Source organism: Enhydra lutris, unplaced genomic scaffold, assembly GCF_002288905.1.
Source record: "Enhydra lutris kenyoni isolate GAN:26980312 unplaced genomic scaffold, ASM228890v2 scaffoldscaffold13, whole genome shotgun sequence".
NCBI classification, from domain to species: domain Eukaryota; kingdom Metazoa; phylum Chordata; class Mammalia; order Carnivora; family Mustelidae; genus Enhydra; species Enhydra lutris.
Genome location: NW_019154097.1, coordinates 50,301,951 through 50,327,483, shown reverse-complemented (window position 1 = coordinate 50,327,483; position 25,533 = coordinate 50,301,951). Strand labels below are relative to the sequence as shown.

General features: G+C 50.1%; 1 protein-coding gene across 1 annotated transcript in view; it reads left to right on the top strand.

Annotated features, from left to right (window-relative positions):
* The window catches only part of LOC111146202 (transformation/transcription domain associated protein), a 115,179-nt gene extending 90,137 nt beyond the window's left edge, over nt 1-25,042 (top strand). Inside the window, exons 59-71 of the mRNA XM_022501639.1 lie at nt 220-485; nt 1,078-1,178; nt 4,995-5,196; nt 6,618-6,782; nt 8,236-8,326; nt 9,687-9,832; nt 10,618-10,879; nt 14,027-14,252; nt 15,185-15,402; nt 17,771-17,955; nt 22,171-22,374; nt 22,462-22,656; nt 24,758-25,042. Of these exons, the coding sequence (XP_022357347.1) occupies nt 220-485; nt 1,078-1,178; nt 4,995-5,196; nt 6,618-6,782; nt 8,236-8,326; nt 9,687-9,832; nt 10,618-10,879; nt 14,027-14,252; nt 15,185-15,402; nt 17,771-17,955; nt 22,171-22,374; nt 22,462-22,656; nt 24,758-25,042 (2,546 nt within the window). The remainder of the gene's footprint in view (nt 1-219; nt 486-1,077; nt 1,179-4,994; nt 5,197-6,617; nt 6,783-8,235; nt 8,327-9,686; nt 9,833-10,617; nt 10,880-14,026; nt 14,253-15,184; nt 15,403-17,770; nt 17,956-22,170; nt 22,375-22,461; nt 22,657-24,757) is intronic.
* The last annotated feature ends 491 nt before the right edge of the window (nt 25,043-25,533 follow it).

Here is a 25,533-nt window from a genome sequence, read left to right as displayed (position 1 = left end):
GTAACGCTCAGCTCCACAGTCTGTGCTGTTTGCCTCTTCCTTTCGTATCACGTGTCTTCCGTGTGTAAAACCCAAGGGAAAGTAATGGGGGTTTATCACCGAGCTTCCTGTTTTCATAAGCCCATGTGTACGTGTTTTTCATTTTTTATTTCAGCCTTGTTGTGGAACGCTTTGAGAAATGTTTGGCATGGACTGATTGCTCTTTTCTTTGCTCTCTAGCTATTGTAACTGCCTATGAAAACAGTTCTCAGCATGACCCAAGTTCGAACAATGCCATGCTTGGGGTTCATGCCTCTGCATCAGCAATCATCCAGTATGGGAAGATCGCCCGCAAACAGGGACTGGTCAACGTAGCTCTGGACATCCTAAGTCGCATTCATACGATCCCAACCGTGCCTATCGTGGATTGCTTCCAGAAGATCCGACAGCAAGTCAAATGCTACCTCCAGCTGGCTGGAGTCATGGGGAAAAACGAGTGTATGCAGGTAGAGTGATGATGGGAGCCGTCGGCCGCCTCTCTGCTAAGTAGGGCCAGCAGAGCGCGGGTGCCCGTGGGCACTCCTAGTGCAGAGAGTAGGAAAGGAGGGTGAGAACTTGCCGTAAACACGACGTCGTTCGTGGGAAACTGTCCCTTCACCACCAGAAAGGGAAAGGAAACCACTTGAACATTTGTCATATATATATTTTTTTTTTTTTAATTTTACGGTCTATATTTTACACTTTGGTTGATGTATTTAAGGAAAGAAAATGAAAAAGTATAGGAGTATGAGGATGTAAAGTAGATTTTAATGAAGTTCAGAGAAATATTAATAAAAACAATGGAATGGACTAGACATAGAAAGCTTTGGGAAAAATAGTACCTTTAAGGTATCCAGGACTGAACGTGACACTTCGCGATTCAGTTTACGTACGCTTGTCAGTCAAGAACTGTTAGCGGAAGGCAAGGTCAACCGTCAACTTCAAGTGCACTTGTCAGTGACCTTAGGACTTAGTACCTAGATAAATATTTAATGCAGTTTTGACACCATTGTCTAGAAATTTCAAGAAAATTTTTCCTACTTTTGTTTTTTTAAACAGGGTCTTGAAGTGATTGAATCTACAAACTTGAAATACTTTACAAAAGAGATGACAGCTGAGTTTTATGCACTGAAGGGAATGTTCTTGGCTCAGATCAACAAGTATGTATGTTATACAGGAAGGAAAGAATTCGTCAGATTATTTAAATAGTTATTTATAACTTGGAAGTCAGTGTGATTGGGTGACAGTTGTCAGGGGTGATAGTTGAGATGTTCTGTCTCTGTGAAGACAGTAACTTACGGTGGACGGATAAGCCAGTTTGATGGGTAGTACTTAAAAATGCTTTTTTAAAAAATGAGTTGCTTGAACACAGGACTGCTGGTGACATAGATTCATTTCCCCATTTTCGCAGCATGATATTTTGGACCAGAGCTGATATGATTCCTTTTATGGAGACAATTCCTGTTTTAGAGCAGGGGGTCAGTCTGCTGTGGCCTGCAGACCAAACCCGGCCAGCGTCTGGTTTCTGTAAATGAGGTCTGGGAGCTCACCCACCCCTGCGGATGGGGTGTATGTCTGCTTTCCCACAACAGAATTGAGTAGTTGTGCCAGAAACTGTGCAACCCACAGAGCCTAAACCCATTTACTGTCTGGCTCATTCAGAAAAAGGTCACAGAACCCTGTTTTAGAGAAACGAACATTAGATAAAATTTTATAAAAAGTGGGCGAATGAGATAGGCTTAAAAGATGCCACTCTTTGCCATATGTGGGACTGGAGAGCCCACTTTTCATATTTTTAGTAAAAGGGGTTGCATTTTTAGCTTATTTTAAATTATTATTGTCAAGATTAAAAAGGCTTTAATTTTTTTTTTTTTAATATTTTAAACTCACATGACCTAAGGTGCACCATTTGGAAGTGTTAGTGGGCTTCAGGCATCCATGGTGTACAGCCATCACCACCTGCTCGTTCTGAAACATTTCCATCATCCCCAAGAGAAACCACATACCTGTTAGTGGTCACTCCATTTTCCCCTTCCTTTGTCTCCTGACAACCGCTAATCTACTTTCTGTCTCTGTGATGGGCTGCTTCTGCGCATTTCGAGTGGAATCCTACAGTCTGTGGCCTTCTGTGCCTGGCTGCTTTCCCTCAGCATCATGTTCTCAGGGGTCGTCTGTGCTGTGTCAGGGCGAAGTACTCCCGGGCGTGTCTGTAGGTTTCAGTCCAGGCAACAATCAGTGAACATTTGGACTGTTTGCACATGTACTCCTGTGAGTAACGTTGCTGTGAACGTTCACATACAGGCTTTTGGGGGAGCCTTGGGCATATACTTAAGGGTGAAATTGCTGGGTCCTGCGGGACTTCTTTCTCTGGTCAAGAAACCGCCAGATGGTATTCTACAGTGGCTGTGCCATTGTGCATTCCCGCCAGCACTGTCCGTGGTTTCCAGCTTCTCCGCGTCCTTGCCGGCCTGGGTCACCTTCCATTTCTCAGACTGCAGCCATGCTTGTGAGGATAAAGGGGGGCCTCACTGGTTTTGACTGCCATCTTCCTGATGACCGGCGATGTTGAGCGTCTTTCCTGTGCCGTGTGCAGTTCTTTTCCATGGCAGCGTGTGTTCTGTTATTTTGCCCATTTTTTAGTGGGTTATTTGGCTTTTTATCATCTGGCTCTAGTTCCCAGATGTTTGGCTGTGTCTCTGAGGTGTATGATTGCGGACATTTTCACGCTGTCTGCAGGCTGCCTTCTCAACGTTCTTGGCCGTGCCCTTAACGCACAAAGCTTCTCACTTAGATGTCAGGTGTATCTGTTTTCTTGGGTAGCTCATGCTTTTGGTGTCATAGCTGAGAGGTCATAAGATTTACTCCTGCGATTTCTTCGAAGAGGTTTAATTCTTAGAGTCAGGTCTTCAACCATTTTGAGTTAATTTTTATATGTGGCAGGAGATGGTGGTCCAGATACATTGTTTCACACGTGTGTAGACTCTGTCCCGGCATCAGTCCTCGAAAAGACTTCTTTCCCCAGAGAACGGCTGTGGCCTCCTTTTGGAAAGTTAGCTGACCAGAAAAATAAAGGTTTATTTCTGGACAGTCAGCTCTATTCCTCTGATGTACGTCCATCCTTGTGCTGGGGCCACACTGTGTCACTCGCTCTCCTTTGCAGCAAGGTTTGAAATTAGGAAGCGTTCTTCAACTTGATCCTTTTTCAGGATTGGCTTGGCTGTTTGGAAGCCCTGACATTCCGCGTGAGTTTTAGGTTATTTATTTCTGCAAAAGAGGCAGTTGGAGTTCAAGTGATGATTGCATTGAATCGTGGAGGTTAATTTGGGGAGTTTCCTGTCATGACAATACTAAACCTTCAGTTCATAGACATGAGATGTTTATCTTTGTCTCATTTAACAATGTGTTACGGTTTCTGGCGTGTAAGTCTTGCATTTCTTGGGTGCATGGGTGGCTCAGTTGGTTAAGCAACTGTCTTCAGCTCAGGTCATGATCCTGGAGTCCTGGGATCGAGTCCCACATCGGGCTCCCAACTCCACGGGGAGTCTGCTTCTCCCTCTGACCTTCTGCTTGCTTGTGCTCTCTCTTACTGTCTTTCTTTCAAATAAATAAATAAAATATTTTAAAAAAAAAGGTCTTACATTTCTTATGCTGAATGTATTCTTAATTTTTGATGTTATTATAAGTTATTTTCCTAATTTTATTTCCAGATTCTCCATTGCTAAGGTGAAGAAATACAACTGAATTCTGTATATTGCTCTTACATTTTCAACTTTGCCAACTGTTTACTTGCTCTGTTTTGCATGTCTGTACTCTGTAGGGTTTTCTGTGTATAAAGTTATGTCATCTGCGAGTAGAGATGATTCTACGTCTTCTTTCCAATCTGGATGCTTTTACCTTTTTTCTTGACTAACTGCTCCTACCTAGGACTTCTGGTGGTTAGTTCAGTAGAAGTGGTGAAAAGTTCTTGCCTGGTCGGAGAGGAAACCTTTTACTCCTTCACTATTGAATAAGATGATACCTGTGGGTTTTTCCTGTCTGACCTTTATTACGTTGAGGTAGTTTCCTTCCATACCTAGCTGTAGTTGGGTGTGTTTATCATGAAATGGTGTTGGATTTCATCAGATGCTTTTCCTGCACCCACTGAGAGGATCATGTTTTTCTTTTTCATTCTGCTGATGTGATGCACGTGGGTTGATTTTTTTGTGTGTGTTGACCCACCACCTTGCATTGCTGTGATAAATCCCACTTGGTCATGGCGTATAATACTTTCACATGCACTTGGCTATGGTTTGCGTTTATAATCACGAGGGATAGGAGTATCTAGTTGTCTTTTGTCTTGCACATTGTTGGAAGATGTAAAACCGTCATTTGCAGATAGTAACATGATGTAGCCACTGTGGAAAATAGTTTGTGAGTTCCTCAAAAATTGAACAGAATTCTCATGTGACCCAGGAATCCCACTCTCACATGTATGTACCCAGAAGAATTGAAAACAGGTGCTCAAGCGGGTTCTTGGTCATGAATGTTTGTAGCGGCACCGTCCACAGTAGCCAAAATGTCAAAACAACCCAAATGAACGGATAAGCAAAAACCTGGTGTAGACCCACAAGGGAGCAGTATGAGATGCAAAAAGGAGTGACGTGCTGACGCCTGCTGCCGCGTGGGTGAACCTTGAAAACCGGTCACATAGTACATGATCCCATTTCTGTGCGGTACGCCGATGAGGTCAGTCTGTGGAGCCAGAAGGCAGGTTGCTGGTCCCCAGGGATGGGAGGTTCAGGGAGACGGAGAGTGACTGCTCTGTGGTACAGGGTTTTCTTTGGGGATGACAACAGCATTTTGGCACCTGAGAGAGTGGCAGTTGTATGACATTTTGAACGTACTAAATGCCACTGAATTATTTTAAAAATGATTGATTTTATGTTACGTGAAGCTCTCCAAAAAAAAAAAAAAGTTTTGCTTTTGTCTCCTCACAGATCTGAGGAAGCAAACAAAGCATTTTCTGCAGCTGTGCAAATGCATGATGTGTTGGTGAAAGCCTGGGCCATGTGGGGCGATTATCTGGAGAACATCTTCGTGAAGGAACGGCAGCTCCATCTGGGCGTATCTGCCATTACCTGTTACCTGCACGCCTGTCGGCATCAGAATGAGAGCAAGTCAAGGAAGTACTTAGCCAAGGTGAGATGAGAAGAACCCATTTTCACCAAAGGCTGTTTGGTAGCCTTCAGGTTTGCACGAGAAGCCAGCTCTTTGCTCATCCGTGCTGGGGGTGAGGCATTATTTCCCACCTGCCTGGCCTGTTCCCTTTAGTTTTCAAGGCATCTGTCCCAGTTCCATTTGAAAGCTAAGAAAACAGAGACCTGACATACTTGGGGTCCCAAGACTTTTTAAGCAGCAAAGCCGTGCCTGGACTCGGTCCTGGGACTCGGTCCAGTGTTCTCTCTGGGACCTCACCCAGGACAGAGATTGCTGCAGACCGATGAGGAGGCTGCCGGGAGAACTTTCCGCCACACACCTGGTGATTCTCCCCCATCACCTGAAGGGGAGGTTCCCACAGTCCCATAGCTGCACAGCGCTAGTCGCAGGTGTCCGGCGTGCCGGGATTTCTGCCCGCACTGCAGGGTGCGGTCACACTCGCTGGAGTTCTTGGCCCCAGGTCACCCCAGCGCAGCACAGGGGGCGGGACTGGTGGCTGACAGGCACCTGCCCAGAGGTGACCGCTTAACACTGAGATTCCTTCTTAAGTGTTGCTGCCTCTCCCTTGTCTCTGGAAACACATACATAAAACCCAGCATTCAGGGCACCTGGGTGGCACAGTTGGTTAAGCAACTGCCTTTGGCTCAGGTCATGATCCTGGAGTCCCAGGATCAAGTCCCACATCGGGCCCTCTGCTCATTAGGGAGCCGGCTTCTCCCTCTGCCCCTCACCCCTTTCATGCTCTCTCTCTCTTTCTCTCAAATAAATAAAATCTTTAAAAAAAAAAAAAAGAAAAAAGAAAAACCCAGCATTCATCCTTGCAGAAAACTTAGGAATAAATTGTTCTGCTTTTCTGGTTTGTTCCATTAAAGATTTGGATTTCTTAGAATCCGTTAATGTCCAGATGTGCAACGAACATCAGCACCTAGTGTTCGCAGTCGACTCCAGAAAGACACGCCAGCTGTGGTGACACAGGGACGCCCCCTAAATATTTGACTCTGAATTTGCCTCCTTCTTGATGTAGTTGTTTCAGACATCCGTGGACACCCAGCCTCCAGCTTGTGGCCCCCTCGTTCCGGGGTGGTGTTCATCAGAGATTTTTAACAAGTCCATTTTGTTGTGGGGAGGTCATGAGTGTGAACTGGAAGGTTGGCGGGGCCTTGGGTCGCTAGGTTGGTCGCTGGTGGTTGGCGGTGTTGCCTCCGCCACACAAGAGGCATATTCACGTTTGCGGTCTCGTCTACGGTTTATGCGGTGCGTTTAGCAATATCGTTGGCCCTTTTGTACATCTTTCCCCACATTGCCAGCAAGGCTGTGCTGTGTGCTGTTTTAATGTTGGCGGAAAGTCATTGATGAAGGGCCTCAGTTTCCCTTCAGCTCTGGGATTTTTCCTTCTGTCTTAGGTGCTGTGGCTTCTGAGCTTTGATGACGACAAGAACACTCTGGCCGACGCCGTGGACAAGTACTGCATCGGCGTGCCGCCCATCCAGTGGCTGGCCTGGATCCCGCAGCTGCTCACCTGCCTGGTCGGCTCCGAGGGGAAGCTGCTTCTGAACCTCATTAGCCAGGTGGGAGTAACAGGGTCTCTTTGTTCACGAGAAAATTAGGTCTTCATTTCACATGTAGGAAGGTGCACACATTTAAATGTCACTTGATCTAAAGCACAATTAAAAGTGATTGGAACAAAATAATCGAGGATGGGAACGAAATAATCCACTACATCATTAAAGTATTAGAGTATTAAAATGCCAATTTTTTTTCTTGCCTATGTTGCCACACAAAGATGCAAGTAAAACAGGTATTCTCTTAAAATTACTAGTGAAACCTCTGAATTAGTGACACGGATATCCAGTTGATACTTTGTAGCTGCCCTTTAGACTGAAGTCCTGGTAATCATAGCAGCTGTCACCCCTCACCCCTCGTGCCGTTGTTGGGGGTGAAAGTTGGGTGCCTTAGGGATGGGGTCGGGGTTGGGGGAGTGCACACACTGGGGTCCCGGAGGAAGGCTTTCGAGACCATGATTCGAGATGGTTTCAGGTTGTCCCTCTGTGTGAGCAGCCCAGGGGTAGAGGAAGGACCCTGATGGTGGGAATTTGGAGACAGTTCTGTGTCGCTGCCTGTGAGCACATTTCTTCTTACAAAGTTAGAGGGTCCCGTGATGGACTTCTTGTGAATGAAGAGCGTCCTGACCAAGTACTTAAGATCATGCTGTTCTGCGTTCTGTCTGTGCAGCTTACTTGTACCCAGAAATGGTTTTTGTTTTTCCCTGCGAGAGGCTGCAGCGATGTCCCTGGGTACTGGCATTTTGCCTGGCTTTTATCTGCCGGGACGTAGAATCGGTCTGTGCGGGAGAATCGTCGTTCATCAGACATCTCTCCCTGTACGTTCGCCGGCTGCCCAGCAGCCCGTGGCCGAGCTCGATCCCACTCCTGTCGTCTTTTTATAGATGCACTTGGAAGGGTCTGAGGGACATCAGAGTAGCTGTTCAGGCCTTTTGAAGAAGCCATAAAACCCCAGTTTGGTAGGACTGGTGTTTCTTAAACAGAAAATCTTCAGCATCCTCCTCGCTGCAGTTACGTGAAGTTTCTGGCGAACCTATTTGTCAGTCAGAGTCGGTTTCCAGTTCCCAGTGAGTGGTGCCCAATATGAAGACTGACCAGTGTGGTTTTGAGTTTTCCCGTTACTTGCCTGAGTAAGATCTGGGGGCCAGTGCGCTTTGTCTTTCTCACGTTTGTCGAATCCAAGGAAGGTGTGGTTTCTCTGTCATTAACAGTCCCCCAGGCAGAACTCAGGGAGTGCACCGGGGTCATCTTTCTAAGATCTTTCAGAGGTAAACTAGGTGTTTGACCTGCTGTTCAGTCCGGGCTCGTGGATGCGCCCTGTGGTGCACTCTGTGCCTCCTCGGTCTGGACGGAGGCCCCAGCCCATTTGCAAGTGGCGCCAGTTACTTTTCATGCAGATCGTCATCCTCCAGAAGCCCGGTGGTGAGCAGTGCTCTCTACACCCCGTGTCTCTAAGCAGGTTGGACGCGTGTATCCCCAGGCGGTCTACTTTCCCATCCGGACCCTGTACCTGACCCTGAAAATCGAGCAGCGGGAACGCTACAAGAGCGGTATGTCTTGGGCGGGGCTGGCTGGCCAGATCGTGAAGGGCTCAGTCCGTTGGGGCGCTCCATGTCTGGATGGCTGTGACCACTCTCCTGCCCTCAGTCTGTCTTTAGCCCGTGGGAGGACACTGTGGGGTGGGAGGTTCGGGTTAGGTTTCTGAAGGAAGTCGGTGGTTCCCCATGGTTGAGATTTAATAGGGTGCTGGTTTACCTGAGTGATTTGGTCCATAAGTAGGAAAAATACATGAAATGTTTAGGTCTGAAGAATTATAAAGTTTAAATAATGCATCCTGGTAAGGAGTCTAAATGTTGCTTACCATGTATGTCATTTACTTTATAAGATCTTTAGCTGTCGAAGAATCAGCATAGAAGTCAGTTTTACCAGATTCACTCAAATAGAAGAGTTTTGATCTGTACTGAATCCTCCTGCGTAAGAAGTAACTTTTAATGGTTTCGTTTGTTGCCCGCTACACATGGTACCTTGCAAACCATTAAAGCACCATCTGCTTCAGGCCATTTTTAACACCCAGGTGTTCATGGTGTGAGGCCAAAGACTCTGTAAGAAGGTGACCTGATCCCCTGGGCATGGTTGCACTGCCGCTGATGAGCCGGGCTGGTCTGGAGACCTCGCGGCACCAGCTCTAGCCTCACAGGTCTACCTAGATGGGTGTTTGAGTCCTTTGCAGATTAAGGTGTTTATTCTGAGTGAGCCAAAGCTAGAGAAATGGGCATTTGGGTTCTATAGTATATTTCTCACATCACAAAGGACTGTATTTTTCAAAAATACTATTTTAAAAGACATGATTTGTCTTTCCTAGATGAACAAATGTAGACCTGCTCATTAATTACTTCTATATTTTCTGAGCCATCTGCAAGGAATGTATCATGAAATAGTTTTTCCAAACATTTAAAAAATGCTTGACCTTACAGTGAAGTTAGAAAGAGGACAGTGAACACTTATGTCCCCTTACCTCAGTTCACCACATAGCACACGGCCCTGTTTGTGCGCACACATGCTAGCACGCACTCTCTCTCTTTCTCTCTCTCTCTCTCGACGTGACCCTTTCTGCTTTTCGTGGAAACATCCAAGGCCAGGTTGTAGGCAGTCACGCTCCGCATGCCCAGCCCCTCAGCGCACGTGTCCTTAGAGCCAGCCGGAGCGGCTCCCAGGGTCCCTGGGGAACCGGTCTCGTGCTGCGTTAACACGCCCGCAGGAACCAGCGTTCCTTTGGCCGATGGGTCCTCTAGAGCACCGAGCTCTCGCATCCGGCCAGTTTTGCGCTGACATTGGCGTTGTGTGTGTTACTCTCAGATTCTGGACAGCAGCAGCCAAGTTCAGTGGGTAACCAGTCCCATTCTGCATCAGATCCAGGGCCCATAAGAGCAACAGCCCCAATGTGGCGCTGCAGCCGAATCATGCACATGCAGCGAGAGCTCCACCCAACCCTTCTGTCTTCCCTGGAAGGCATCGTCGATCAGATGGTCTGGTTCAGAGAGAACTGGCACGAAGAGGTACGTGCGGGGAACTGTCGTCCGCGTGCCGTGGGCTGTCGTCCTTCAGATTCGTTGCCTGGTCATGTCTGGCTTCTGTGTTGTCAAACTGGACAGTGGAGTGGGCGGGTAGCAGATGTCTGCATACGAACACAGCCTCAAACACCTGACGCGGGGTATGCCTGGAGAAGATGATGAGATCGGGAAAGCCAGTCCTGGCCTTACCCTGCTTGCTGTGTTCACATCGGAGACCAGTTAGCCAGCAGCCGCCGTGGGGGGCGGGCGGCAGCTGGTGGGGGGCAGGCGGCTGTGGCATAGGTAACTCCAGAAGTGAAGTCCGTTTTTCAGTGCATTTTCAGCAGCCAGACCCTCTCCTGAATGGTGTTCGTATAAGCTGATGACTGGTATCTCGGTGTTTGTCTTGTTGGCCAAGAGGCCCCCTTGTTATTACTGTTACCGTGTGTGTGTGTATGTGTGCGGACACGCAGCAGTAACTTCAAAGCTGTCTGCATAGAAGGTTTCTCCTGTGGTTAATCATCAGGGTAGGTGTATGCCCAAGAAAGTGGAGGATTTTTTTTGTTTTGTTTTAACATTCAGGACACTTGGTCCTTATGGTTAAAAACACTGCTGACAGGGCAGCGCGCACAGGGGGTGGGCACGGGTTCGCTCTGTGCGGTTCTTGCTGATTTGACACCTCCTGTGCGCCGGGAGGCGGGGGAGGGGACGTGCTGGGTGGATGCTCGGCGGTCAGTTAGCTGCTTGCCTTGAGAGCTGCTCTGCGACGTATCTGGGTTTCTCTCCACCAGGTTCTCAGGCAGCTCCAGCAGGGCCTGGCGAAATGTTACTCCGTTGCGTTTGAGAAAAGCGGAGCTGTGTCAGATGCCAAAATTACCCCCCATACTCTAAATTTCGTCAAGAAGTTGGTGAGCACGTTCGGGGTGGGCCTGGAGAACGTGTCCAATGTTTCGACCATGTTCTCCAGCGCGGCCTCCGAGTCTCTAGCCAGGCGGGCGCAGGCCACCGCCCAGGACCCCGTCTTCCAGAAGCTGAAGGGCCAGTTCACAACTGGTGAGTCCCTCCCTGTACCTAGAGAAGGTTCCACTTGCCATTCTTCTTCTGTCTTTAACAATCAGCTGTTATTTCTTGGTTTTCACGAGCACAGACCTGGCTGAGCTTACTGGGCTCTTTAAAATGTGGACTCTGATCGTGAGGTCGCTGTAACTCTCCGCAGCCCGAGGCCGCACAGCCTTCTCTCCAGTGACGGGTGAAGGTGGGAGCCAGGCTCTGCATGAGGGGTCGGAGGGTGTTCAGAAGAGGAGGGTTTCAGGCTGAACCCAGCCTCTCCTGTCCCTCTCTCTCTCCCCTTGGTTTTTTGCGGGAAAACTGAATGGCGGGAGGTGAGTCAGGCACAAAGGTACAGGGCTTAAGGTGACAAGTAGAATTCAAACCAGTAGTGGATTCAGGTAACAGAAATGATACAAGGAAATTGTATCATCATTACTGGCCCTTGGTTTGGGTTCGTGCATTTTTCGAGATGCTGAGGAGCGCGAACCTTGGCCTCAGGGTTCGTCTGATCGGTGGCGACGAATCCAGTCCCCTTTGGCCTCAGTCTTCACCTGCCAGATGGGCCCTGGTTCCCGCAGTGCGTGCACACACAGGCCGACCGACTGTGTCCCACCGCCACCCCGCTGACCTGCCCATCCTCTGACATGGGAGCCCAGTGATCCCCAGGCCTCAGAGCCTCTCTCTAGCCACCTGGGCAACTTCTGTAGGCCTTTGTGTTGAGTGTCAACACCCGAGTTACCACCATGGGAGACAAGGTTTGTCTGCTCAATAATCCAGCGAATAGAAACATTCTCGTTTAATTACTGCTTTTATAACTGTCTCCAGAACATTCTTTCTTCACAGAGACACTAAACCATAGAATAATGGTTCACACTGCTAGTTATTTAAAATATCTTTTAAGAACTCATAGTGCAGAGAACACAGCTAGGATCTGTGCTGTGTAGATGAGGGTGAAGTCCTGGAAAAGGAAATATTTATCCCACTGATTGCAAAGGATGCTTTGCAGCTACAGCCATGACTTTCTTTTGATCCATGTGAGATCAGGCGTGTCTTGCTGTCCTTCCAGGCAGCCCCAGGGCCCTGCATTTTCTCCCCTTGTGCTGTGAGTGGGTCGTTAAAGGTGATGCTGAGCTCCCTTTAAGGTCGAGGGGCTTCCCCCAGTGCACCCCACCTTGAAGAAGATGCTCTTAGAACAATAAAATATGAGCCCCTCGCACCTTTTCCACTGAAGCACTTCCATCTTCTTCGATTTTTTTTTCTTTGTGACGCTCCCAACAATGTGGTCGGTCGTATTCCCTGACAAAGGAAGAGTCTGAGATGAATTTTACGGAATCTATCCTATTTTACTCAAGGGAAATGATACTCAGTGTGTTTTTAATCTTAAAATGCCCACTTATTAAATCAAATGAAGTCTGAAATAGAGAATTCCGAGTGAGACAAGTTTTGATATGAAAAAATACAAAACCTGAAACTTGGAGGAAGACCGCTCTGAGGCTCTGACCTTCCAAGGATGGGCATTTCATACGCAGCTCAGAGGACCAGCCCCTCTGGTCCTCCTTTCCCAGGAAGGACCAGCTCTGTGTTTCAGTGCCACGTTCTCATCCACACAGCGGAGGAGAGTTACCCCACCTCCGTCCTTGGGCCCCATCGCCTGTGTTGGCTACTAACGCCCACCCCAGTAAGGAGGTGGAGGAAAGGTCAAAGCCAGTACATCACCGTGACCGCAGGGAATGAGGACTTACATGCAGGAACTTGAACACGAACGCGGCAGCCCTTTGATTTGCAGACGTGCCAAACTGAGAGAACGGATGAGCAGAGCGAGCCGCACCCCTGCTCACAGGAGAGAAATAAAGTGGAGCTAGCCACTGGTGCGGTGACTTGGACAAACCTCACGTCGTGCTGAGTGCAAAAAGCCAGCCCCGAAAGGACACCTCGTGCACGGCCCGCATTCAGGAAGCACTTGTAAACTAGCCTCAGGATGGAGGCGGAGAATGGGTCAGTGGTGGCCGGGAGTTAGCGATTCAGGGCAGAAACGGTGTAGCCAGAGGGCTCACACGGAGTGTCAACGCTGATGGACATGGGAGCGCCTTGCTGGCGGGGCGGCGCTTCTGGGCGTTCGGATGGCCACGGTCCCCCCGGGCCCCTGTGTAGGTGTTGATGGGCCTCCTCCGGGCCCTGGCTCCACAGGCACGTTGCTGACCCCACTCACCTTCTCTGCATTTGGCCCCAGCCCAGCCTGCTGAGGCCCCGGAGGGGGTGGTGGGGAGAAGGCAGTGAGGGTGGTGGGGGGGGAGGGAGTCTGCACCAGGCTCCCCCACGCACCCTGACTCTGTGGAAGAGCATCTGCACGAGGCCCCTGGGAGCCCCTCCGCTTGTGTGCGAAGGGCCCCTGCCGCGTCTTAGATCCCAGTCCTTGTCCGCGGAGTATGGTGGCTCCCATTGTGACCGAGACGGTTCGGCTTATCCTGACCTTTGGGTTCTGGCAAGTTTGAGTAATCAGAGCCTCTTCCACCCTTGGTGCTTGTCTGTGTGGAATTGGCACTTTTCTTAAGAAGGGTTTTCGGTTTAATTGACCTTTTGATGCCGAGTTTTAGGAAAATCTGAGATATACAGCAATCAGGGGTATTTCAGTTGCTTAAATGAAAAGTACGTTTTCCGTTTTTGTCATTTCAGTTTCTTGCCTTAATTTCTTCTAATGAACTGATCTATAATTTAGTATTCGCCTGGACTGTTTTTTTTTCTCCTTTAGCCTCAGGTTGTTTGCAGTGTCGTCTTTTGGCACAGGGCCGTGGTTCCCCAGGTTACACTTGCTGTCAGGCGGGGCTGCGGGTGGGCAGAAGGCGGTGACCTTCAGGGCTGGCCGGTGGGCTCCTGTGCCCCTCGGAGGCCCCCGCAGGGCCTGTGGTGACGGGGGGCGAGGCTTCCTCTTGGCACCTCGTCCCTTCCCTCTCGTCCCAGGGTCAGTAGAGAAGTCGCTCAGCCTGCGACTCACACTTAAGAGCGACGGGGACTGAAGATATTCTTGGCTCCAGGTTAGACGTACAATAAAACGTGCCTCTTTCCTACCTGGGAGGCTTTTGAGCGTGATTTTGTAGTGAATTCCAGGTAGCCCAGATGATTAAAACTGTTTTTAATTGTTTTATTTTGAAGATTTTGACTTCAGTGTTCCGGGATCCATGAAGCTTCATAATCTTATTTCCAAGTTGAAAAAGTGGATCAAAATCCTGGAGGCTAAAACCAAGCAGCTTCCAAAGTTCTTCCTCATAGAAGAAAAGTGCCGGTTTTTGAGCAATTTCTCAGCACAGACAGCTGAAGTAGAAATTCCAGGGGAGTTTTTGATGCCCAAGCCGACCCATTATTACATCAAGATTGCTCGGTGAGTGTGGCGGCGCGGCAGTGGTCACTGACGCACGGGACCCCGGGCAGCCCCGCCGCGGGACAGGCCTCGGGGCAGACCTCATGCGGTGATCCGGGCTTGTTCCCTCCCCTGTGCTCTCCTTGCCCCTGTAAGGAGAGAATGTGAGATTGTTCTGGGATTTCAGGAATCAGGCACTTAAAGGGTCTGGCCTTGCCGATGGGTGAAATGTCTTGAGTCAAGTGTGTGTTTCTCTTGGTTTTAAAAGAACTTTTTCTGAATCCCCATGGAACTGAACAGAATAGAAAGTCACCCAGTCCGTAGAACTCCTAAAGCTTGGTATTCAAAACAGAACTGGACATTTGTAAAACTGTATTAGAGTAGAGGTTCTGTCTTATGGTAAATGTCAGAAGTTCTGTAACAAATGGTCACATGCAGACCCAGAAGTCTGCTTTCTCGTGCATTCAGAATTGGGTTTCTTGGCCCTCCAGATGTGACTCCCCTTCTGGCCAGACCTCCCTGGTCCCTGGTCCACAGGAGGGAGGTGACGGCGAGGGCCAGCAGCCCTCACGCTTACTCCTTATTCCCAGGGCACCGCTTCCCACAGCCCCCGTGCCTGCCTGTCCTGCACCCCACATTCAGGACCCCTCCACCCCCAGCTCTGCAGCTGGGTCCTCAGAGCCAATCAGCAGCTCCCCCTGAGCTCCTGAGGCAGGACCCCGTGGCTGAATGTTTTAAAGCTACTGTGTCCTCTTCCTGTGTTTTCCCTCTGCTGAGGGGTCTTCCCCCATGTCGTATAAGTGTCGCACCGTTTACACCTTATCGGAGTGACAGCTGTGCCTGCAGGAGTCTGTCTCCAGATGTCGTTTATGTAAAGTTCCCTTTTCTTCTCAAAGGGACTGGCATTTGGGGGCTCGGGGAGCTGGGGTTTCACCGTGTGCCCGCTTGGGTAGGTTTATGCCCAGGGTGGAGATTGTGCAGAAGCACAACACCGCGGCCCGGAGGCTCTACATCCGCGGCCACAACGGCAAGATCTACCCGTACCTCGTCATGAACGACGCCTGCCTGACCGAGTCTCGGCGGGAGGAGCGCGTGCTGCAGCTGCTCCGCCTGCTGAACCCCTGTCTAGAGAAGAGGAAGGAAACCACGAAGAGGCACCTGTTTTTCACAGGTAGGAGAGGTGCACTTTGGGGGTGCGTGGCCGCTCCCCTTGGCCTTTGTGTGTTTGCACATGTGCCGTCCCTCGGGAGTAGAGAATGCCGTGAAGCGTATCCCGCTCGGAAGGTTCTGGAAGGAGGGCCCCACTCCCAGGAGAAGCTGCTCCCCGGCGTTTAGGCTTCTCAGTGCAAGATGAGTGTCTGATGAGTATTGGTTTAGAGAAGGGGGTGCCATGTCTGTGCCCGCTGCTGCGCCTCCCTGCCCAGGAATCCGGCCATGTGCTGGTGAAACATGGGCCGAGCGCAGGCCGTGTTCTGAGCATGTTTGTGGGGGGTCTCCGAGCGACTCCTGGAGCTCACACGGCACCGCATGGCCACGGCCAGAGCGTGCCTTTCCAGTGGGAAATGTAGCACAAGGGGGTCGAGAAGCCCTGAGAAGGCCGCAGAAATCTTGGTCATGGGGCGACCGGCAGCCTCTGAGCAAGGTCTTTTCATACCAACTTGTGGGTCATTCATGAGCTGTCATCCCAGAGAAGAGAACCAGTGAGAACATTGCAGCGTCTCATCCTTGAGGCTAGGGGCCCGTTGCAGTGCATGTTACCTGGTCCCGGACAGAGCTTCTTTCTGACCACTAAGATTCCCACCCATTTTGACCCAAAATCCCTTACCCTTAAGTTCAGTATCCCTGAAATAAGAAGTAGATCGCAGAAACGAGTCTGTAGAAAACCGTAGGCATGTTAACATGTACGTAACGTGCTCTATAATGTGGGTCTCGTCTGGGGGTAAAACGGATGGTTCTTTGCTTTCTCCAAAGAAACAAACTTTGTCAGCATCAAATGACAGTTCAAATAGGGCCTTTGAGTCGCAGTGGAACTTTTCTTTTTCCTTTGTGTTTTTTTTTTAATTTATTCATTGAGAGAGATACAGAGACAGAGCACAAGCAGGGGGAGAGGCAGAGAGAGAGGGAGAAGCAGGCTCCCCACTGAGCAGGGAGCCCAATGCGGGGCTCAACCCCAGGACCCTGGGATCATGACCTGAGCCGAAGGCAGACGCTTAACCGACTGAGCCACCCAGGCGCCCCTCATGGGAATCTCGTGCTTTCATTGAGGCCGGGTTCACACTGGGCTGAAGCGTGTGTGTGTGTGTGTGTGTGTGTGTGTGTGTGTGTGTACACGTGTGTGTGTGTGTGTGTGTGTACACGTGTGTGTGTGTGTGTACGTACACGTACACACCACACTGAAACCCAGTGCGGGTGCCGGCAGTCACAGGGGCCTAGGGACAGGCTGGTGCCGGCACAGGGTCACAGCCTCCTCTGGACTGTTCAGCAGCACCCGTGCGGCAACTGCTGTGACCCCACACTGGACAAGCTTGATTCCGAGGCCTTTTTTGCTATCTTATGGAGATTTCTCCGCTCTCTACAAAATATTTTCCAAAAAATGTCTTAAGGGACACGTGGCTGGCTTAGTCGGTAGAGCACGTTAACTCTTAAGAGTCAGGAGTTCAAGCCCCGTGTTGGGCATAGAGCTTACTTAAAAAAAAAATAAAAGATTCTTAGTAATATTACCTTGATCTAATATCTTTAAAGTATTATTTAATGTGCAAGCAGCCCTATGGGGTAGGTACTATACTCTCAGTTACGGATGAAGAAACTGAAGTTCACAGAAGTCCAGTGACCGGTCCCGAGATCGCATCAATGGGAAGACAGACTTGGGGAGTGAGTGTGGCTGTTCGGCTCCGGGGCGGGCACGCCCGGCACTTTCTGGTTGGGGACCACCCCGGTGGAGGTTGTCCCCCCATGAGGTGAACTGCTTCATCAGCGGCCTCTCCAGCGCGAGAGTGGTCGTCGGGGTCCCGGGTGTGCCCCACTCTCAGTGCAGCTCCACGGAGTAACCGGGTGGAGTGAGCAGACTCGCCCCAGGAGCTTCCCGTAGCTGAACCCCAGAATACAGAGCAGGGCTGGGGTGTCCTCCTAGTTGGGGCCAGCCCTCCCGACCCCGGAGGAGCGGTTAACGAAGCCGCACTGGACAGGCACCTGGGGCGGGTGGGAGGATGGAACTCTCCTGATGGAAGCCGGCGAGGGAGGGCCTCAAAAGAGTGAATTGTTGGTAGAGTCTCTAGTTCGTATTTTTGAAGATTGCTTCCTAAAGAATTTCTGTTCACCTGTGTCTTCATCACAAGGTGGTGGCAGCTCAGGCTCCGCCAGGGCACCGGGCTTCGTGCCAGGCACGGAATTAGGACACAGTGTGTGATTTCCGGTCTGACCCCCTTCTCTGCTCACCAAGGGGCTGAGTGAGCTGCTCCCAGGACGTCCCCGGAAGCGGAGTCGAGCACTGCCCGGGCGTGTTCTCGGTCTGCTCCCATTTCCTTCTCCTTTCTCCCCAGTTCCACGAGTGGTGGCGGTGTCCCCACAGATGCGCCTCGTGGAGGACAACCCCTCTTCTCTTTCCCTTGTGGAGATCTACAAGCAGCGCTGTGCCAAGAAGGGCATCGAGCACGACAACCCCATCTCCCGGTACTATGACAGACTGGCCACGGTGCAGGCCCGCGGGACCCAAGCCAGCCACCAGGTACCGAATCGGGACGGTCGGGAGCGCAGGCTCTGCCTGCGGCCTTGTGGGCAGCCGAGAGGTACCTTTTTCCCTCCTTGGCCATGTGAGGTGGTAGAAATGAGATGACCAGGGACCCTAATGATACGACATTTGCTGCAGAGTAACTTCGTGGCAAACTCACGTGGCAGCCAAACTTGACCTACGGGACATGAGGCCGTTTATCCCCTTCATGTTCACGTTCCTCTGGTTTGTTGCGGGGCGTTAGGTGACATACGGTCTTTGTACTATAAATACTTCCTAAAATACAGAAACACGTGAGCCCAGCTGTGTCGGGAGGGGAAACTCCCTCAGGAGGGAGCATGGTACCGGCTGCAGGAGCCTGGATGGCTCTGGCCTCACTGGGTGGGCGAAGGGCCCTCCCCGCCTGCAGATTCCTGCCCATGGCGGAAAGTGAGGGAGGCGTGGAGTCTGGATGAGGAGGTCTTGCACGGGACTGGGTGCATCACCAAGAGCCCCCTTCCCTGGCCTATTCCCCAGATGCCACTGTAGTCCTTCCTGTGCCTCCTGAGAGGGCCTCCCGGCTTCTAGGAGCCATACCAAGGAGCCAGAAGCTATGAGCTGGCCTCCGTCTGTCCAGGTCTAGCGGACCCAGAAGGACCCCACAGGGTCTCTATGTGGATCACCTGTCACCCTCGTCAGTCACACGGCTGTTGATAAAACACCAGGGAACACTCATGTCAGCACTTTGGTTAGTCTGGGGCATGGGAGACTTTGTTTTTAGCAAGATGGAGCCCACGGGGTGCTCGTCTCAGCCACCCTGGCAGTGCTCAGGGCACAGAGGGCCTGCGGGGTCCGGTGCAGCCTCCTGCCTCCGTGCAGAATCCATCTGTCCTGACTGACCTCCACAGACAGAGCTTGCGGCCTCCCTTGGGAATTGGCATCTGGGCTTCATCAGGTCACAGGCCACTGCCTGGTCACTCTGTGGACCAAGGACCGTCCTGGGGTGTTTGTGGGAGAAGAATGGATTGTATCCTTAAGGCTGCATTTGCCTTTGGTGTGGAAACTGATGATCTCCATGTGCAAATATTTGCTGACATGAGGGTCCCCTAGTGTTTTATAACTGGTTGTGTGACTGATGAGGGTGATGGTCGGTTCAGCTTAGAGATGGAGTGGGGTCCTGCCGGCCAGCTCGAGGTGCTGGCAACGGTACAGAACAATCCAGTGTCATGGCCCCTTCTTACTCTTTGCACCTGGCTTGTTGCCTTACTAACTCTGCTTCGTCCTTTGGTTTTTACAATACCTTTATTGAGGTATCATTTACTTGCCAGAAAATTCACCCTTTAAAATGTACAGTTCAGGGGTCCCTGGATGGCTCAGTTGGTTAAATATCCAACTCGATTTTTGGCTCAGGTCCTGACCTCAGTGTTGAGAGATCGAGCCCCCCCGCCCCATCCTGAGCGTGGAGCCTGTGTAAGATTCTCTCCCCCTACCCACCCCTCAAATACAATAAAATAAAATGTACAGTTTAGCGTTTTCAGCATATTCAGAGTTGTACAGTCATTGCCACTCTTCGTCTGTAAAACATTTCATCAACCCAGGGGCACGTGGCTGGCTCAGTCAGTAGAGCGTGTGACTTGATCTCAGAGTCAGGAGTTCAAGCCCCACATTGGGCATGGAGCTTCCTTTTCAAGGAAAAAAAAAAAAGAATTAAAACAGTTCGTCACCCACAAAAGAAGCCTCATACCCATTACTCTCACTCCCTATTCCTCTCTGCCCCGACACTGGAAACCACAAATCTTTCAGTCTCACTCATACTGTGAATATGCTAGTTCTTCATTATCATATGAAGGGAATCCAACAATATGTGCTTTTTTGTGGCATGTATCAGTAGTTTATTCCTTAATATTCCCTTGTGTGACTAATACCATGTTTAGTTTATCTCTTTGTCAGTTGGCAGACTTTTGGATTATTTATACTTTTTCTTTTTAAGATTTTATTTGACACAGAGAGAGATCACAAGCAGGCAGAGAGGCAGGCAGAGAGAGAGGGGGAAGCAGGCTCCCTGCTGAGCAGAGAGCCCGATGTGGGGCTCGTGGGGCTCGATCCCAGGACTCTGAGATCATGACCTGAGCTGAAGGCAGAGGCTTAACCCACTGAGCCACCCAGGCGCCCCTGATTATTTATCCTTTTTGACTTACAGCCAGTGCTAAGGACTGTGAACATTCGTGTATGTTTTTATGTGGATGTATGTTTTCATTTCTCTTGGACATACACCTCGGAGTAGAATGGATGGGTCAGGTCACATGGCCAGTTTTGTTTAACATTACATGAACTGCCGAACTATTCTCCCAGGTGATTACAGTGGATAAAGGTTATCTTTTCTCTGCGTTCTTGCCAGTAGTTATTATCCTGTCTTTTTGGTTTGAGTTGTCCTCATTCATTTTGGTTGATAACAAGTGATGTTGAGCAGCTTAGCTTTTCATGTGCTAATTGCCTATTTGCATGTTTTGTTTGGAGAACTGTCTATTCAAGTCCTTTCCTCATTTTTAAATTATATGATTTGTCTTTATTATTCTAAGAATTCTTATGTTCTGGATACAAGGACTTCACTTTATTTGCTGTGTATTGGCCGTGTTTTCCTGTTCTTTCACTTTCCTCATGATTTTTTTGTTGAAAAACTGGTATTTCTAATAATAGGTGACAACTCTAGAAATCAGATCCTTTTCCCAAGTCTTGTTATTGTTGCTGTTTGTTTAGTAACTTTCCTGGACTACTTTGCAAAAGTGTTTTTCTCATGTGCAGTCATGGAAATCTCTGCTCAGCTAGGCAATGATTTGACAGAATTTCTCACATGCCTCTAAGCAGTAAGTCTTCTCCGTTTTTGAGGGCCTCTTTGTGTTGGGGAAAGGAGAGATATGCCTTCAACATGTCCAAGTAATTTACATCTCTGCCTTAGCTTGCACTTCTGTTTATGTAGTCACCACATGTGAGAGCATAGGACTTTCTGAGGTTTCTCAGGAATATACTGAAGCTTTTCAAAGTCTCGTGTGGTCATCTCATTCCCTAGCTCTTCGTCTTGTTTGCCATAGTCTTTTGTGCTGCAGCTGGTATCACTGTCTCGGGCATCTGCAGGGTTAAACCGTTGTCACGGATTGCTTTCAGCAAATGCCCTTCAGTTGAAGTGGATGCTCCTCGCTGACTCAACTCTGAGTTCAGTCAGACAAGCCCAGTGAATGGGGCTTTTTTCAGGAAGCCTCCAGACAAGACGAAGAGTGATAATTCTGTGGAGATGAGGTTTTGGGGGCTCACTGAACCCATTCACCCACTGCAGTGGCTGTTTAGGCTTCTGGTTTCTCCAGCTGCCATGGGTGCAAAGCTGTTGGTTTACAAGGCCAACGTGAAAGTGGAGAAAAGGGGGTGGGAATAGTATAATTAAACTGTTCCAAAGCTCGCTGTCACTAGGATTCACCCTCTCTTTCTTGAGTAAAAGCTACTCAGATGGTTGTAAGCCTTTAATTTCCAGAATTTAAAAAATTTTCCGAAGTTTATATAAAAGTGTGGGGTTTTGTTTGTTTTTTAGTTTGTTTTTTATGATTTGTGCTAGTGTTCTTGATGGTCTGTGTGGTTCTTTGTTGCTTAGGGCCTGCATTCTAGTAGCTACTGAAAGCCCATGGGTAGAACTTAGCCCAGAACAGACGTTGTGCCCTTACCATTTGGTCTAACAAGAACTAAATTAACTCTAGTAAAGTTTTTTTATCGAGACCGTCTCTGAATTTGTGGTGTCCACAGAATTCAGTGTGAAGTGTTGTGTAACATCTGCTCTGCCTTGAGAATCTGGCTCCTGCAGTTTAGGGCACTTCCGTCTTTAGTAGTCTCAGGTATGAAGTGTCAGTATCCAATCATACATTTGTTCTTTTTGTTAACTGTTCCAGGATATTCTGTAGTTAACAAGGTGCAGTATTCGGGTTTTACCTAAATTTTTGGTAAGACAGGTATCACACATTGTGCAGCTAACACTTTTACTCAGGTGGCTCTATTGTTGCTCTAAGCTTACGACATGAGCCCGAGAGGGAAACTGACATCCCCATGTTTAGTTGAATGACATCATATATGTATGTGTGTCAACAGAAGTCACACTGTTGGTGCCAAGTAAGTACAAAAATACAATTTGAGAGTTTTCCTTTAGAGAAAACAAGTCGAGGGAAGCTATGGTGGAGTGATCTACCATTTCAGGTCCTTCGAGACATCCTCAAAGAAGTTCAGAGTAACATGGTCCCACGCAGCATGCTCAAAGAGTGGGCTCTGCACACGTTCCCCAACGCCACGGACTACTGGACCTTCCGGAAGATGTTCACCATCCAGCTCGCACTGATTGGCTTTGCAGAATTCGTCTTGCATTTAAATCGACTCAACCCCGAGATGTTACAGATCGCTCAGGTAATTGGGTGTTGCTGGGCAGGGCCTGTCCTTCCATGTGGGCGCTGTGCTGTGGGAGTTCTGAGACTGTTTCCTTCTGGGGTTTAGGACACCGGCAAGCTGAATGTGGCCTACTTCCGATTTGATATAAACGATGCCACTGGAGACTTAGATGCCAACCGGCCCGTCCCTTTTCGCCTCACCCCCAACATTTCCGAATTTCTGACCACCATCGGCGTCTCCGGCCCATTGACAGCCTCTATGATCGCTGTCGCCCGCTGCTTCGCCCAGCCCAACTTCAAGGTAGGCCACACAGCACACACGGGGCCACCGGGCCACTGCAGCCTTACAGGCTGCTGGTCTGCTGGTAAGGAAGGAGAAGGCTTGCTGTTGCCATGCAATTCAGGGTTCTTAAGAGTGTTTCAAAATTTTTGCTATCTAATAGCATGGAGGATGATGAGGGAGCAGTTTTACACAGAGAAGTTGGAAGCCTCTGTTGGAGGACTTTCTCAACTACTAGTGTTGCTCAGCGCTTCATTTACTTGGTTTCGTAGCTGTCTTCCATTCTACATTTTTGTAACGCTTTCTGCTACAAAAGTGCAGAGGAGGGGCGCCTGACTGGCTCCGTGAGTAGAGTGTGTGACCCTTGATCTCCGGTGGCGAGTTCGAGCCCCACCCCGGGTGTAGAGATCACCTAAAAATAAAAGGGCGGAACTGTTGTCTGCAGGCACCTGTCTGACTTGCGCGCGGCTCCAGGGCCTAAAGGACTGGGACAGGCAAGGCACACCCTGAGACCCAGTGGTGGGAGACGTGATGGATGGTGTCGGCCACAGAAAGCTGTGGGGTGGCTCTGTCACAGTGACATGGTGACAGGACAGCGGCTCTTTTGGTTGCCGTGGTGGCTTCTCAGCAGCTGCTCTGGGCGGTCGTATGGACAGGGAGCAAGGGCAGGGAAGGCGAGCGACTGTCAGAGCTCACACCACTGGGGAGGGCTGGCCGGGGTTCCAATCCAGTTCTCGTATTCAAATCCCAGCCTGTCTTGACCACTGGAGTAATTCCTTGCAACTGGGGACTGAATGCAGGTTATTTTTCTTCTAACTGGAACCATTTGTACCTTTTTTTTTTCCTCCTTTTTTTCTACTGATGAGCAGTTTGTGCCTTGAGAGGCCTTCAGATACCAGTTGCTTTCCAAAGGCGCAGACTCAGAACGGTTTTAAAACGATTAGCTGAATGCTTAACGGTGAACACAGACTTTGCGTTATCCACGTCTTCTGGTTTTCCCTTCTCGGTTGCACATGTCCATCAGGGGCGAGTGCTTTTTGGGGAGAGCATGAGTATAACAGGAGTAAAAATAGCCCTGGGATTTCTCCGTGAGGAGCCGTCTGTGCTCTGATGCAGCGAGTTCACAGTCACGTACCTGCAGCGTAAGGCTTGAAATAGGAAGTCCTCAGGTAGATAGAAATGTTACACTTCTGGAAACAGTGATTGGGCAGGTCTTAGAATGGCATCTATTTTAAAACTTTAAGAAGAACAAAGAAGGCTCCCCATATCTCAAAGGCCTGTTACAACCTGGATAACGCCATGCGCTACTCTTTGTGTAGACAGTGCAGTGTAGATGGGAGGGACTCGGGGCTGTTTCCAAACTTTGGACTCAAATTTCCTAACAGCCTAAATGTTAAAAAAAAAAAAAAAAAAAAAAGAGAATGCTTTCAGTTGGCTAAAATGTAGACCATTCTGTATGGGAATCTTCTAAAAAACACGTTTGGGAGGCTCTATTACTATGCCTTGTATGTAAATGGGGAAACTGAGGCGCAGAGGGCTAAGTAACTTCCAGAGTCACCCAGGCGAGGAGTGGTGGAGCTGGGGCTGGAACCCCGAGTCTGTGCTGGGGTCGTGTGACAGCCACATGCTTCTCGTCCTTGATTCCTTCCTTCTCAGCCCAAATGTGACTTCGTCACCAGCCCCTCCCCCCACCAAGTACCCCCTCCGAGGCTGTCTCACCTGCTGTCCCCTGCACAGGCCCATCACCACAGGGCATGCCGGGCATTTCTTTGTTAGGACCAAAGCCCCCTAAGGGCAAGGGGCTGTTGGTGTTTCTGTCCTGTTCACTCTTGGCTGCCGCGCTGGGAATAGGCCCCGACGGGTCGCGTGGAGTGACACAGACGTTTGGCTCCAGGAAGTGGTGTGACAGTAGCAGGTGCCGTGGGACACGTGTGCCCTGCTCAGACCAGATCAAAGTGCTGGGCCTCTTGGCCACCGCTCGACCCCAGGCGGCTTCCCTGGCACACTGGCGAGGCCCCGGGCACCGTGGCTCCCGCCGCGGTCGGGCCCAGCCCTGTTAGGAAGCCACCCCTCCGCATTGCTCGCGGTTAAGCCAGCGCCGTCTCCTTCTCTCTCGGCGCAGGTGGATGGCATCCTGAAAACGGTGCTTCGGGATGAGATCATCGCTTGGCACAAAAAGACGCAGGAGGACACCTCCTCTCCGCTCTCGGCTGCGGGGCAGCCCGAGAACATGGACAGCCAGCAGCTGGTCTCCCTGGTGCAGAAGGCCGTCACTGCCATCATGACCCGCCTGCACAACCTGGCCCAGTTTGAAGGCGGGGAGAGCAAAGTGAACACGCTGGTGGCCGCCGCCAACAGCCTGGACAACCTGTGTCGCATGGACCCCGCCTGGCACCCGTGGCTGTGAGCTCGCCCGGATCGTGACGCGCCTCTCTGCCCCGCGCCCGCCGGCCGCTCGCTCTCCTCTGCCTGTCCCTGCACCAGCTGTGAGGTCCGCGGCGTCGCCGGGCTGCCGCCCCCGTCCCCCACCCCTCCTGACAGCTCGAGTGCGGGAGCGGGACATGGAGCTCCGGGGGTGGGGGCCACCACCCGCCCGGGACGGGGGCCGGGCCTCCAGCCAGAGCAGAGCAGAAACGTCTGAGCTTCTGCTGCTCCTTTTACGAAACCAGGCTAACCCGGTCTGGAATTTGTGAATTCTTTCTTTTTTACTGTGTTCCTCCCTCTGTGTGAATGTACAGCTTGAGCCGTGGAAGACAGTTCCATATCGTCCATTTTTAACTCAGAAGCGACACCTCCCGGGAGCTTTGTCCTTTTGTACAGACCTTTGTAACAAGTGTACAGAAAACCCGCTTTGTTAGAGAAACAGGAAATTATGAACACATTGTGCTGGCTTTTCTC